The 14,300-nt window shown below is 28.5% G+C and overlaps 1 protein-coding gene across 1 annotated transcript; it reads right to left on the bottom strand.

Moving 5' to 3' along the window:
• Nucleotides 1-1,493: 1,493 nt before the first annotated feature.
• Nucleotides 1,494-6,632, bottom strand: LOC114128183 (maltase 2-like). The gene is made up of 10 exons (XM_027992636.2): nt 6,378-6,632; nt 5,239-5,418; nt 5,007-5,161; nt 4,736-4,864; nt 4,334-4,572; nt 3,982-4,180; nt 3,213-3,468; nt 2,944-3,136; nt 2,054-2,197; nt 1,494-1,941 (listed from the first exon to the last, which is right to left on the bottom strand). Exons 1-10 carry the CDS (start codon nt 6,556-6,558, stop codon nt 1,836-1,838), a joined length of 1,782 nt encoding a protein of 593 aa, XP_027848437.1. The 5' UTR covers nt 6,559-6,632; the 3' UTR covers nt 1,494-1,835.
• Nucleotides 6,633-14,300: the final 7,668 nt, after the last annotated feature.

Genomic DNA, 14,300 nt, shown 5'->3' with positions numbered 1-14,300 from the left:
ATATTTAATGATGATAATCATCGTGGCACGTGTGTAGGTAATGGGGATTCAGTGGGGTCTTATATGATTTTATCGGTTCTGTTAAACTTTTTTTATTTGGTGAAATGGTTCATCGATTCTGCATCATAGAGTAACTCTTCAGAAACTAATTATTAACCCATAAATTCTGCTGACTTGAAGTATTCATTTTAAGTAAGTAACTCAAGTTGAACTTTTGATTTTAATATCGAAAAAGTTTCCATCTAGTCCATCCAGGAAATGTAGAGAAAATAACTTCACGAACACAAATTATAAATTGTTATTTTATATAATATAATATTGATCATTACATTCCAATTATCTATTTCAATATTTATATAATAGGTTAGATTGATATCAGGGATGCAACACGTTTGAGCACACATATTTTAGGTTTATATAGTAAAGGTACAACTTGTTTACGCACATTTTCCCTAAAATATAATCGGAAAATACAGAAATAGTACTATACTTAGTATTTGGTGCTATCGACATAAGATAAAATCCATCAGAAAATCCATCAGAAACTTCGTCAGGGAGTAAATAACTTAATCCAAAAAAACATTTCATCCATTCGCCAATTTCAGAGTCGTTGTTTAAGTACTCGTTTGGTAATATTTTGTGTTATTGAATATGCCAAAACCAATTTTTCCCTAAATGAAAGTTACAACACTCAATTTTGCAGTTGGGAAAATTTGCAGTAGGTACTGCAGATTTTTCAAAGTCAACATGAAAATTGGTTAAATTTATAAATTTATTATATTACTAGTAATTTGAATACATATATTTTGTAATGTTGTCTACATAGTGATGTAAGTATCAGTATGTTTGTTACTTAAAAAACAAAACGCCACAGGTTACTTTAGGTAAGTTTAAATTTGAAAAATATAAAATATATCTTACTCAGTGTTTGTGTTATGCGCAAACGAGTTGCACCGGGTTTCAGTAATCTTAGAAAACTGTCATCTTTGTAAGATTCACAGTCTAAACTGCATAACGAGGACGCTTTATACGACGAGGTAAAAATGTAAATTTTGGAACTCAGACACTTTGCAATACTATTATATAATATAAAAATAAAGTATGTACCCATGTATAGTAAATATAATTTATATACCTAAGTAGTAAGTATATATTTTGTCAATTATTAAAATGTAAAAATAAGATTCAATTACTAATGTTATAAAATATAGTATGTTCACAAGTTAAAATAATCAAAAACTCCTAAAAATAAAAAAACTATTTACAAAATCTGAAATTATTTCAGATGTACAGCGTTCTAATATAAAATATTAGATTTTTATAGTGTGCAATATTAAATACTATAAGTAAACGTACAACAGGTAGTGTAACAAAATAATACCATTGTATGTATATTTTCATTTTACACAAGTAGGTATGTACTATTTTATAGTTTCTTAAAGAAAAATAAGTATGATTAATTGATTGTATTACACAAACATATCTAAATCAAATATTTAATATGCTTTAGTTTATTTTTATAAATAATTATTACATTGCAATAAATAACCTATAGGTTTCATTCATACATTTATTATGAGACAATATTTATTCCAATAAGCTTAATTATTAGGTAGATGTTTATGAAAATCTTGAACACTTTTGAATTTTTATTCCGTACCAAATCGATGTGAAAAAAAAACCATTTTTGTTGTACGTTTGGTATTCAATTAATAAATCATGTACACAAATATAGAATATATTAAAAAAAAAACTCTGCTTAAGTTTCAAAACCAATTTTAATTTAATTTGTACTTAAACTTAAATACTTGCTTCAATAGTTTAATGAGTGATTATTAATGATTTTCAGAAAACGTAATGACATCTTCATTTGGTTTTGCTGTTGAGAGGACCATAGATGCTTTTGGTCTCAAAATTATTTCTTCCGCGTTAACTAAATTTCTAAAAACAAAATAAAAATTACAACAATAGATTTAAGTATACAGAACTCGACTATTATTAGTTTTGATTGTTTGTAGAAAATTATCATTATACTAATAAGTTTTAAACTTACCCAGTTACATAACCTGAGTTTATACTGGAAACTTTGACTTTTAATATTTCTGGTAATGTTGGTCTAGCTAATCTTATATTGATTCGCTCTATTTCACTGCCGAAATTAATGACGACGAAGAAAGTTGGATGATCGTAAAAACTCCTAAAATGAGTAAAACACCCATATTTAACTTTTACACTATAAATTAATTTATTTGTATATAAAATGATGTATGATATTATAAGAATATAAATCATGAACTGTCCATTAAGCAAAATTTATTATTTTCAGAAATTTTAAATTGGAATGTGACTACTCAATGGGTTTATTGCAGTAAATATCATTTGTTGCATTAATAATTAAAAAAAATAATAAATTGATAGAGATTGTAACTGAATAACGTCCAAGACCTTGAAAATTTAAATATTATAATTTTAGAAATAATATTAATATAGTAACATAAGCAAACAATTTTTTTGTCATTGCAGAGATGATAAAAATCATTATCAATAACTAGTTTCATTAGTTCAACATAATTAAGTAGTATTTATATACTATGAATGCAACCCAAAACTTTATGATAATACTTTCAATAATATGATTTTAATATTACAGTATAGGGAAATAAATAAAAGCCCTTATTAGTTATTACCCTACTCTACATAGGTGATAAAAATTAACATTAATTTTTAATTTTTTTTCTCTTTTTAAGATAACAGTAAGTGATGATAAATGTACGTTCATTGATTATTTTAGATTATCAGGCTTAAAAATTCCATTTTCTTTTTTAAAAATCATTTACAAATATTACCAGTTGACTATCAAATTATCGTTTTTTCTTTATATAATATATATATATTTTTTATTCGAATTGCGGAATTCCACCTTATCCATAATATTTAACCTACCTCGAAAAGCCTAACACCCATTGTGACAGTACGAATAAGTGCAAGTCTCCTTTGAGGATTGAGGGTATCTGTCTCAAGCGCGCCAACTGTCTGTACGTCCTAAGATGACTCTTAAACTTAGACAACTGAACCAAGTTTTCACGCCAATATTCCGGGTTGATGGGGAGCCACGTTTGCGTTCCGTTGGTAAAACCTGTGATGGAAATAATCCGTTATTATTATTAATAGCCAATTCAATTATCACATCGGTGAAAACGGCGAATACATACCGGCATTTTCAGAGTCGTCCCAGGGAAACGGGCTTCTGGCAGGATCCCGACTGAATTTCGTGTACCGCAATACGCCGACGTTAAGTCCGGCCGGGTCCAAGGTCTGGTTCCATCGGACATACGTGTCTTGTACACCTAACTCGTCGGCGTAGTATGTGATCGCAGTTCCCGGCAGTAACATTTGCAACATGTGCATGCCATCCAACAACAACGGGTTCATCCTAGACGCTACTCGTGAATTGTCATGATTGCCGATCTAGACCACCAAACACAAATTTATTTTTCTACTCGTATTTATGTATTTTTTCAAATTGTTTATTTTACGTACAACACAACATTATAGTATACAAGGTGATTTTTTTTTTTTTTGTCATGAAAGTGTATTATCTACTCATTAATTATATAATATGTTTTTGTTTTTTTTTTTTTTTTTTACTTAACTTTGAGTCGTTATATTTGAACATTTTTGAAAATAACGCGCTCTTTACTCTATTTTATTAATATTACTATATTATGTACTTATATTTAATAACAACTTGCACCTATTTTGATTTCATATTTCAAAACAGAATTTTCAAAAAAAATATATTACAATTAATATTATCAAATTAAGAGTGAATCAGTACCTAATTAATACGTGTTACTAAACTCGAATTTTCCTGGACATGTGAATTTACCGAGAAAATTACTGTTTCGTGATAAAAAAAAAAATCACCCTATGTACAACGTCATGTCAATATTGATGGCCCATTTAGTATCAGATACTGACCACCCAGTTGGGCCACATTTTGTCAGGCATGTTCAGCATCCAGGTTTTAATCATATCTCTGACATCGTAGGCATCGGATTGCTGATTGATTGAATTGATCAACAAAAAGTTGAATGGGAAATGAGCTCCGGGAGATGTTTTGTTACCGTAATATAGCATAGTGTTGTTTAGTGGTGAGTAACATTCCACCATAAAGAAGCTGTCATAAACCATTTAATGTTAATATTATGATAGTTAAGTGCACATTTAATAGTATATGATGAGATTTTGCAGATATTTTGTACGAATCGTATTATTATTTTAAATGTTTATGAATCTCAAAAGATAATGAGTTCAGTTATTATTTTCTTACTTGGTTTTTTTTTCGGATGATGAATAATCGTCTAACAATTCTCTCCAGACGCGTACCATTTCATAAGTTTCTGGTTGATCCAGCGTGTAGTTGTGCACTAGCGAGTCGTAATCAGTGTCTAATATGCCGACTTTATAAGATTTACCTTCATCGATTAAATCTTCTCTTTCGTATAGATAATTGACAGCGTCAAATCTGAATCCGTCTACGCCACGTCCCAGCCAAAATAATATGATATTCTGAAAACGTTTTTACGTTAAATATTCTTCTAATCATAATTTCTAGATTTTATGTGACGATTTCCAGAATTATTAGCATTGGGCATTAACCATACTAATTGTGTACAATCAATGTTGTTATTTGTACAATATCATATAATATTAACGAAATCTTAATAAATACCTTGATTTCTTCTACGACCATTGGACATCTGTAGTTCAAATCTGGTTGTTTTTTTTGGAAAGCGTGGAAATAGTATTGTTGACGTTTTTCGTTCCACTCCCACGCAGACCCGGTATTGAAAACTCCCAACTGTATAATAGTTACGAAAGAAAAATTATTATATGTTCGGTAGGTATACGATTTTACAAAGTACCAATTATTTTATTATAGTTAATACCATGTCGTAATAGTTATATAGTAACCACTAACCATATAGATTTTGATAACTTACCCAGTTATTCGGAGGTGATCTGGTACCATTTACATCGACTGGGTCTTTCCACACGTAGTAATTTGTGTAAGGTTCTTTTCGATCTACAGATTTCAGGAACCACGGATGTTCGTCACTTGTGTGGTTCGGCACAAAGTCCAAAATTACTTTTATACCTTTGAATCAACAAATTTAATGCTTACGTCGTGTACAAAAATCAACAATAGGTAGTTTAAGTACCAGTCATACGTACCACGTTCGTGAAATGCATCTCTCATCCGATCAAAATCCGCCATAGTACCGAATAATGGATCAACCATCTTAAAGTTCGATACGTCATACCCAAAATCGTCTTGCGGAGACTGAAATATTGGAGATAACCAAACCGCTCCGACATTTATGCTTTTAAAATAATCCACTTTTTCCGTAATACCTTTAAAAAACATATTAATTACCATATAAATTTGAAATTAAGATATATTTTGTGTTTTTTCTTATCATAAAATGTATTCAAACGTATGTTATCTATTTAGTGTTTTATACGTTAATCAATAGTTTTAGTATGATTGCAGATTTGCAGTACTTGACAATAATATTTAACTAAAATTAAATGTTTTCAAAATGAATATACCCACTTATTTTTAATATATTTATTTTTCAAATCAAAACTTATTATTTAAAATACTTGTTTTTGAATAGTTTACTAAATTGCTTATTATTTTGTTAAAAGTGACAATATTATATATGAAAACTTTATTTAAAATTAATTCAGTATTACAATTAAGTAAATAAGTACCTACTATATAACACAAGTATTACCATCCTTACATGGAAAAAAGTTTTATTATTTTATAAAACTGCTTTTAAACAAATTGAATTGAAAACAAGAATATCTAAGAGACAATTAGTCGTAAATAATTTATTATACAGTAACATTTTTTTTTTTCATAAACTAATATTTTAGGTTAATATAATAAGATTATACGAGAGTTACAAAAGCTCTATTTACTATGCCTTCTATAGAATTGCTTTTAAAATAATATAATAAATTAAATAAATATTTAAATTTTTAAATGCAAACAATTTTCAAGATATAATTATTAATAGAAAACAGTTAAAATAATATGTTAATATTATTTTTGACAGGATATAAAAAAAACCTGATTGTAAAAAAATACTAATAATAATATAATATCTATATAATATATAAAAATGTAATTTAATTAAATATTTAAAAATTAAGTTTATTAAGTAATTATTCAGATTTTGTGTATTATTTGTTTGATATGACATATTTGACATGTAAAATAAAACATCATTGTATGTATTATGTATAACATAATCACTAATCATAAATAATAAATAATAAATAAAATAATAAATCGTACGTACCATTGAAATCTCCGACTCCATCACCGTTACTGTCTTTAAAAGAACGAACGTAAATCTGGTAGATGATTTCCGATTGCCACCAGTCTGGTTTGAATCTATCATCAAATCCTTTGAATATGTACTCAGAGGACACAAATGTATTGGCGACAAATAACGAAACAAAAATAATTATTTTCAACATTTTGATGTTAAATTAATTTAACGGTATGCTGACGACGTGCGTTTAGCCGCCAGTGTAATAGCTAATTCAAATAGGATACATGTATTTATATAAATATATAAAGTAAGTTCAAGGCTTAAAATTTTTAATATAGATGATAACATATTTTATATCCAAACTGGATTAATCTTTATTATTGGTCTATATAACTTAATACGGTATATTACACCTGCTATAGATACCACTCCATTATATTACCCTATTTTATGACAGATAAATAGCATTATATTACCAAATGTCAATATTAGTTTAACTTATATGTGATATATAAAAGTAAAATAATTATTGGGTGTTCCTTGACATATAATAATTTTAAACGATTTTAGTACTATCCGAATTTAATACTATTTTACTTGTTTTTTCGATAAATTATAAAACTTAAAATACAAGGTAATAATATTTATATTTTAAACATAACTGAAATATGCTTATTAGCAAATTGTCGATAACTTTAAATAAATACAATGCAGTTTTTATAGTTTTTAGATACTGTATACAAATTATATAATATTGTATTAAAAAATTAATGTACTGTTGTTTGTTATCTGTTTACAATATACAGAGTGATTGATAAAGACTGTTCACCTCCACTTTTACGTTTTACATAATATTTAATTGATTCAAATTTTGAATTTTAGATTTTGAATTATTAAAGAGCCCTATTTCAAATTTTTGATATTTTTTGTACTACTTAAAGAACATCCTATGTAGATACAAATTTTAGTTTTTCAAATGAGAACTCCTATTTTTCTACTAAACATTTTTTAATAGCTAATTTTTCTAAAAATATTAATATTATATTTAAATAAAAAGCAGCGAGTAATTTTTGAAATATTTACCTTGTGTACTAAGAACAATAGATTTACGATGATGGGTTTAGAGAATATTGAAGCTATTGAAATTAATATAAATTATAATTATAATTTATAATTTGTAAAATTGGTTTAAGTATAAAAAATATACTATCCTATATCACATACTATATATTTTATAATTAACGAACAGCATGATTTCTCAACTCATAAATACTAATTACCAATACCGATTTATTAGTGTACCATCAAACTTATTTGATGTTGTTTGAAAAATGTTGAATTTTAAGTATTAGAGGCGTATTTTCATTTGAAAAATACAAGTTTATATCACCTCAAAAATACTTCTTAAATAGTTTAAAAAATCTCGAGTATTTTAAAATACAGTTTTAAAAGTTAAGTTAAATATTTCAAAATAAGATCTTAAATAAATTCATAGATTAATAAATAAATATGTGTAGGCATTATAAGTGAATCAAGCAATATTCTCGAATATCCATATACTAAAAATCAAGTTTTAATATAAAATTATGAATTCCATCTTCGATATTTTATCTATACATTCTTTTTAAGATTTTGCTATTAAAATAAATAATCTTGACATTCAGCGTTGATAAGTTTACTATATGTTAGTATACTTATGGTAATAGATCATAAATTAAATAAACAATAAAATAATAAAATAATTGTTTATTTTTTTTTGAATTTCTTATTTAAATTTAAATTTAAAAAAAAATTAAATAATTAAAACATTATAAACGTCCATTATTTTCAGGTTATAACTTATAATTTGTAAATCGTGTATAGATACTATTAAAAAAGGTTTATCAAGTAATAACGAGTATAAACAAATAAAAATGTATTACAAATTACTCAATGTTTTCAACATTTTTTTTTTTTTTGTGAATAACCCAATGCTGCCAGCACTTAAAGTATTGCATTAAAAATATTATCTTTAAGAAAATGTACATATAGCTATAAAGTAGGTACTTGCCGAAAACGGTATAATTTAAACATTGATGAGATAAATTTGTTCTTTCAAGTATGAATTCTATATAGAGTAATTATAATATATTACTCATAATATTCTTAAATAATGATATACCTAATACTATGTAAGTTGGCTAATCGGTCGCACTACGTCATTGCGATAATACGTTCATAATAATACGTAAATATTATATTTCGAATTAAATAAATAAAAAGAGGTATTTCCTTATTAATCATTCGTAATATGTAAAAATAAAAAATTGCCAATTATTTTAGTTAGTGTGCAATGTGCATATACTATATATAATATATATATATATTATTATTATTTTTTTATTCATTTTGCCTTTGAACTAGCGTTCCCGTTGCACCCAGTGTGGTCTCCGTTCACAAAACAAACCTCCCATCGAGTATCCCAGTGGGTCTAACTGACTTTTTGTCGGATAAACAAAAAAAAAAAAAACAACAAAAAGAGAAATCATTTCCATTCACAAGTGAATAGACCCGATTTTCTGTCAATTATTGTTATTCATATTTATATAATATAGCTATATATATTGTACAATCGTCATCATTACGATTAGAGGTAGGCATATACACGGCATGTATTATACTGGACCACCGACCGTTAGCCGCAATTTTTTCCATTTTTTTCTCCTAGTTCACATCCGGACATTTTAGCGTGCACGCGCTATAACAATATGTACCTACACTACAATTACGATTCACGACGCTATTACGAATATATTATTATAATATTATACACTCATATTATGTAATTGATCATCGCACCACGCGTTTTGTATTTAAATGTAGTGTAAGTTATAGTGTAGGCGTAATCGCGGTTATGTGCAATAACCATTAAATGTTCAACTGCACTGTAAGTGCTATAACACAGCAGCTGATGTTTGTATGGGTATATTTTGTTCCAATAACTGATTTAAATCCATCAGATAAAATAACCGACTAAAGTAGACTTACAGCTAGGTACGTGTGAAAATTAAAAATTTAGTCGGTAAATAATTCTCAGTAGGTAACCGATTAGCGAAACGAAAAAGGTTAAAAAAAATAGTAATAAAATCGAATTATGAAATTGTGATTCAAATTATTATCAAGAATAAACATTATGTAATGTGTTATTTATTCAAGTATAGTCGGAAGATTCGAATTAAGCATTATAAACACTCTTATATTATGATCTATTAGATCATGCATTTTTAAGAGGTACACATAATCATTATGTAGCAAAACATTTTTATGTTAAAATCATATATTTTAGATTCGAAATTTTTTAATAAAATTTATGTATTTAAAAAATGAATATCGAGTTAATTACTTTGTTAAAATACAAACACATTGTTCATTGGAACTTGAAACTTTTACTTAGGTATATTATTATATTTTATTCAATATAAATTTGTTTTAGTAAACATTTAATCAAACTACTGTATTGCTGAAATAGTAAAATTAATTACTGACAGCAGTATAAAAAAAAAACATAATATCACGAAGTATAAAATAAAATATATAGAAACTACACCAAGTTCCTCCAAAGGTATAAATCATGTAAGTCTTTTTCTGATGTCGGTAACTGTACTCGACTCGATATCATATAATATAATATGTCAACGATATTATTATATACAATACAGTACACTATCGTTTATCACAATATATTATTACGTTATGTTTAAATGTATCAAACTACTACGAATAGGAGAACACCCCTTGACGATTACAGGTATAGATCTATCGTCGATATGATGTTTAAAATGATTATCGGTAATTGTTCTCGACGTCTATACAGCCACAATACTACCGTTACTATATACTACTACTTATAATAATACAAGTGTACACCACACACGATAGCACTATACGTAATCATATCCGTGCGCCCGAGGTGGCCTGCAACTAGCGACTCGCTAGCCGCACGCAGCTTTTGTCACGGTCAGACTGCTGTCCCCGTCTTATTTATAGAACCAAAATTTGTACTTTTCGCGTATTTTTATGATTTATATATTTAAAAAAAAAAAAAAATTGTTTTCGTCAGTCATTTATAGAAACGCATCAATAATTACTATAAAACACATTGTATTCACAAACATTTTAACTCTCGGTATCCATCGCTGTATTGTGTGTGGTTTGCGAACGTATACTATTCATGATGTCGATCACCCCTGTCAATTACAGTATAGGTACGGACAAGCCGGGCTATCGGACGAACGAAAAGAAGAAAAAAAAATTATCCGGGAACTATCGTCTCTCGCGGGGGAGATTCGAGTGTATAATCGTATGGGTCTCGATTTCAATGGACCGCTAATGAAACGGACTTGCATCGCGCACGGGGGATGACGGGCCCTCCGCATTCAATCTATTAAGTACAATAATATTATACACGTGTAACTACGTATACTGCGTATGTGTACGGGCGCGTGTTTGTATACTATACACGACACACGCATCGGACGTGTTCATTTAATTACCTATAGTATGTACGTCATCGACCATCGATGTTATAACAATATATATGTATACCTATATAGAGATAATACAGTGTGTGTCGCCCTTCAGCACTGCGTGTGGAGCTATCTTTACATCGTGTCTGTATATAGGTAGGTACTTAGGACGAAAAATAAAGTGAAACGCCCGACACTTTCGGTGATGGTCATGAAACCGCATTATCTGTTTGATAAGCGTGTATGCGTATACGTGAACCACTTATTGCGACCGACGACAGTGACTTAACCCAATAACGCGTCCTATATATATATCATTATTACTTCCGGTATATAGCGTATATTATACGACTTGTAATTATATTATACTGTGTCGAGCACACTATACGATTAGACTTTCGGAATGTAATTTTATATACATATTATAGGTATAATACGCATGTCGTGTACGAGTATAAAACAATAAATTAATTATCGTTTTACACCGAAAAATTTCGTCTACTTTATTAGTACAATAATATGGATACTCGCATCGAATCTTATCGACGTACTATACAACGTAATTTTCGTATATAGCACGGGGATATTATAGTGTTATGCTTGACGAGAATTCAGAATTACTCAAATCGCATAGCGGATAGCGGATAGCGTTAAAATCCACGTACATCATCACAAAAAGACTCTGCAGATACAGCTTGTTATAATATCAATACAGTGTTGTTATCGAGTGGCATATATAGAATCGTACGACGCAATTATTTTGCACGATCTATTATTCGAATGTCTTATAAAAAAATTATTGCGTATTGAAGTATGCTTTTTATCGATAGAAAGCTTATAATGGTTGATGGTTTTGTGAATTAAACGTTGTTGATTCTGAGTCGATAAATTATGTCAGAAAATTAATATAGTTGTCGAAGTATTATTAAATGCGTTAAACAATGATGTATTATAATCCAATTTGAGCACAGTGGATTTCCACTCGTCTGAAACAACTGTCAATTGATAACATAGTGTAATAAAAAATGAAAGTAATATTTTATAATACCACATTTCCGCAATTCTGTGTTTTATTACTTTATGTCAATATAGATACAATAACTATAATACTATAGAGCTTAAATAATACCTACATATATGTATACCAAAAATGGCCAATATATAATTAGTAAAAATATAGTCGTAAATAATATAATATTATTTACTATTTAGAAAAAAATATGAATTTGGTTTTAAATTATTATAAAACAAGTAAGAGCAACGATCATTTATTAATTTTCTATTGTATTGCTGTATAACTCGACTTCGTCAAAAATAAAGTAACTAGTACGACATTTTAGCTTTAATAGGTACCTATATATTTTGATTTTAATGTATCTCAGGTCACTAGAAAATCGATGCATGAGTAGTTTCACTTTGTTGTATAAACTAATTTGACCAAGAATATGATTAAAACTAGTTTAAACTTTTCTAAAATTCCTATGAAAAATAACTAAAATTTTCGTTAGAAATATTCGAGTAGTTTTTGAGAACATACGAGTTATAAATACAATATATATATATTATTATATAAAGGTATATCTTTTATTTTTATAACATATAGCCACTTTACATATCCTATATGAGATATATTTAAGTTATCAATCTAAATTAGTTTAAAAACGAAGCTATAAAAGTGTAAACATTCCCTGGTCTTGAGTAATTTGTCTGCAAAATTTGATGACAACTGGATAAGTGGTTTTGGAGATAAAGAAGTACACACCCTTATAAAATATTAAAATATGTACTTATTTATGACTTAAATGAATCTATAATTGTATCACGCTATCATAAGTCAATGAAAATATACAAGTACCTACAAATTCTAGTCCTAATTATTATAATATCGCTAATAACGTATTGGTAAAAATACCTATGTATTATAATTTATAACTATTATACGTAGTAATTACTAATTAGTAGTACAGTTGTATATTTTAAATAAATTATGTTTAAAAGAAAATGAATGCAAAAATCGTTAAAAATCGAAAAAAGTTCTTCTATATTATTTTTTGATATACTATGAAAATATAATAATATCGATTATGCTGATGTATTTCGTATATATTATATCATTATTTTTACCTAGTATAAAATAGTGATAAGTCAAATCCTGATTATTGAAATAAAACCGAACTTAAAAATATTTTTTCAAATCCAAACCGAACCTCGATATATTAATAAGTATAAAATTGTACATTTTCACAATTTTGACATATATCGTAAAAATTTGAACTTATAAAGCTTTATAAAAACAAATTTAGATCTAATAATTTCGCTCTAATATTCTAATTATTTCTAAATAGTCATTATCAATTTTTAAAAATAACTTTTGAAGAATTGGACAAATATTAATTTGTGTTCGGACTATCGTGGCCAGAAAGTCTAGTTAATAAAAATTTCTCAAGTTCAATTTTCGAACAGTAAAAGCTGCTTGATAGTTCGGTTCGAATTTGTTCAAACCATGTACAACCCATTACTACCTAGTATAAACGTGCACATGCGACGTTCTGTACCTATAGTGTGTCTACTTAGCGTCCTACCTATTCGATGACGACAACGGTTTTAGTCGTAACCTCCCACCCGATATTACGTCAACGACGAAGTATATCTAAAGTTCAGCCATCTATGTGTAATGTCATTGTGGCTTTAATGGTGATTTAATGTTTAAAAAAAAAAAAATCAATCTATATAATACGAATTGAGCGCACTGAAATCGCCCGAAAAGCGGGAAAAAAAACAATCGAAAATCGTTTAAAAGCCATCAACAACTTACACTACAATAATAATAATGCTCACGGAAGCCCGGCAATCCTTAACGCGACCATAACGCGTGCTCACAGTAATAATAATCATAACCATAATCATAGTAGTGGTATACGCACGCGTGCACACACTCGGTGGGCAGTCTGATGTCCCGCGGGCACTGGCGGTTTTTCACGTTGAGCAAAAACAATGTCGAAAAATTCCGAAAAATCGAACGTCCACCAGACCGAACGATGATCCGCCGAGTGCGTGTGGGCCAGGTGTCGGTTTTTTCTTTCCTCTATGCTCCTCTCTCGCTCATTTTTTTTTACTTCTTTTATTTCATCGATTATACGCGCGGCGCACGAGTCTGCTGCACTATACACCACCCGCCGTCTTTCGAGTACAAGACGTATATAATAATACGCAATGTATATATACAAAATATAATACATTCTGCACTCGTCCCCAGCGTGGCGACGAGTGGGACGGTTATTTTTTTTTTTAAATACAATTTAAAATTTTCCCTCTCTCTCTCTTTCGTCACTCTTAACAACATCATCACGTCCGTCGTTTTTCCGGATGATTACGCGCTACCACGCGGAGATGATCCGAGGAGTTAATTTTATGTGTAATTTTACTACCGTTCTCCCGTCTG

This window comes from Aphis gossypii, chromosome 3, assembly GCF_020184175.1.
Source record: "Aphis gossypii isolate Hap1 chromosome 3, ASM2018417v2, whole genome shotgun sequence".
Classification (NCBI taxonomy): domain Eukaryota; kingdom Metazoa; phylum Arthropoda; class Insecta; order Hemiptera; family Aphididae; genus Aphis; species Aphis gossypii.
Note: the sequence above shows the minus strand (reverse complement) of the source record. Positions and strands in the feature narration are given on the sequence as shown.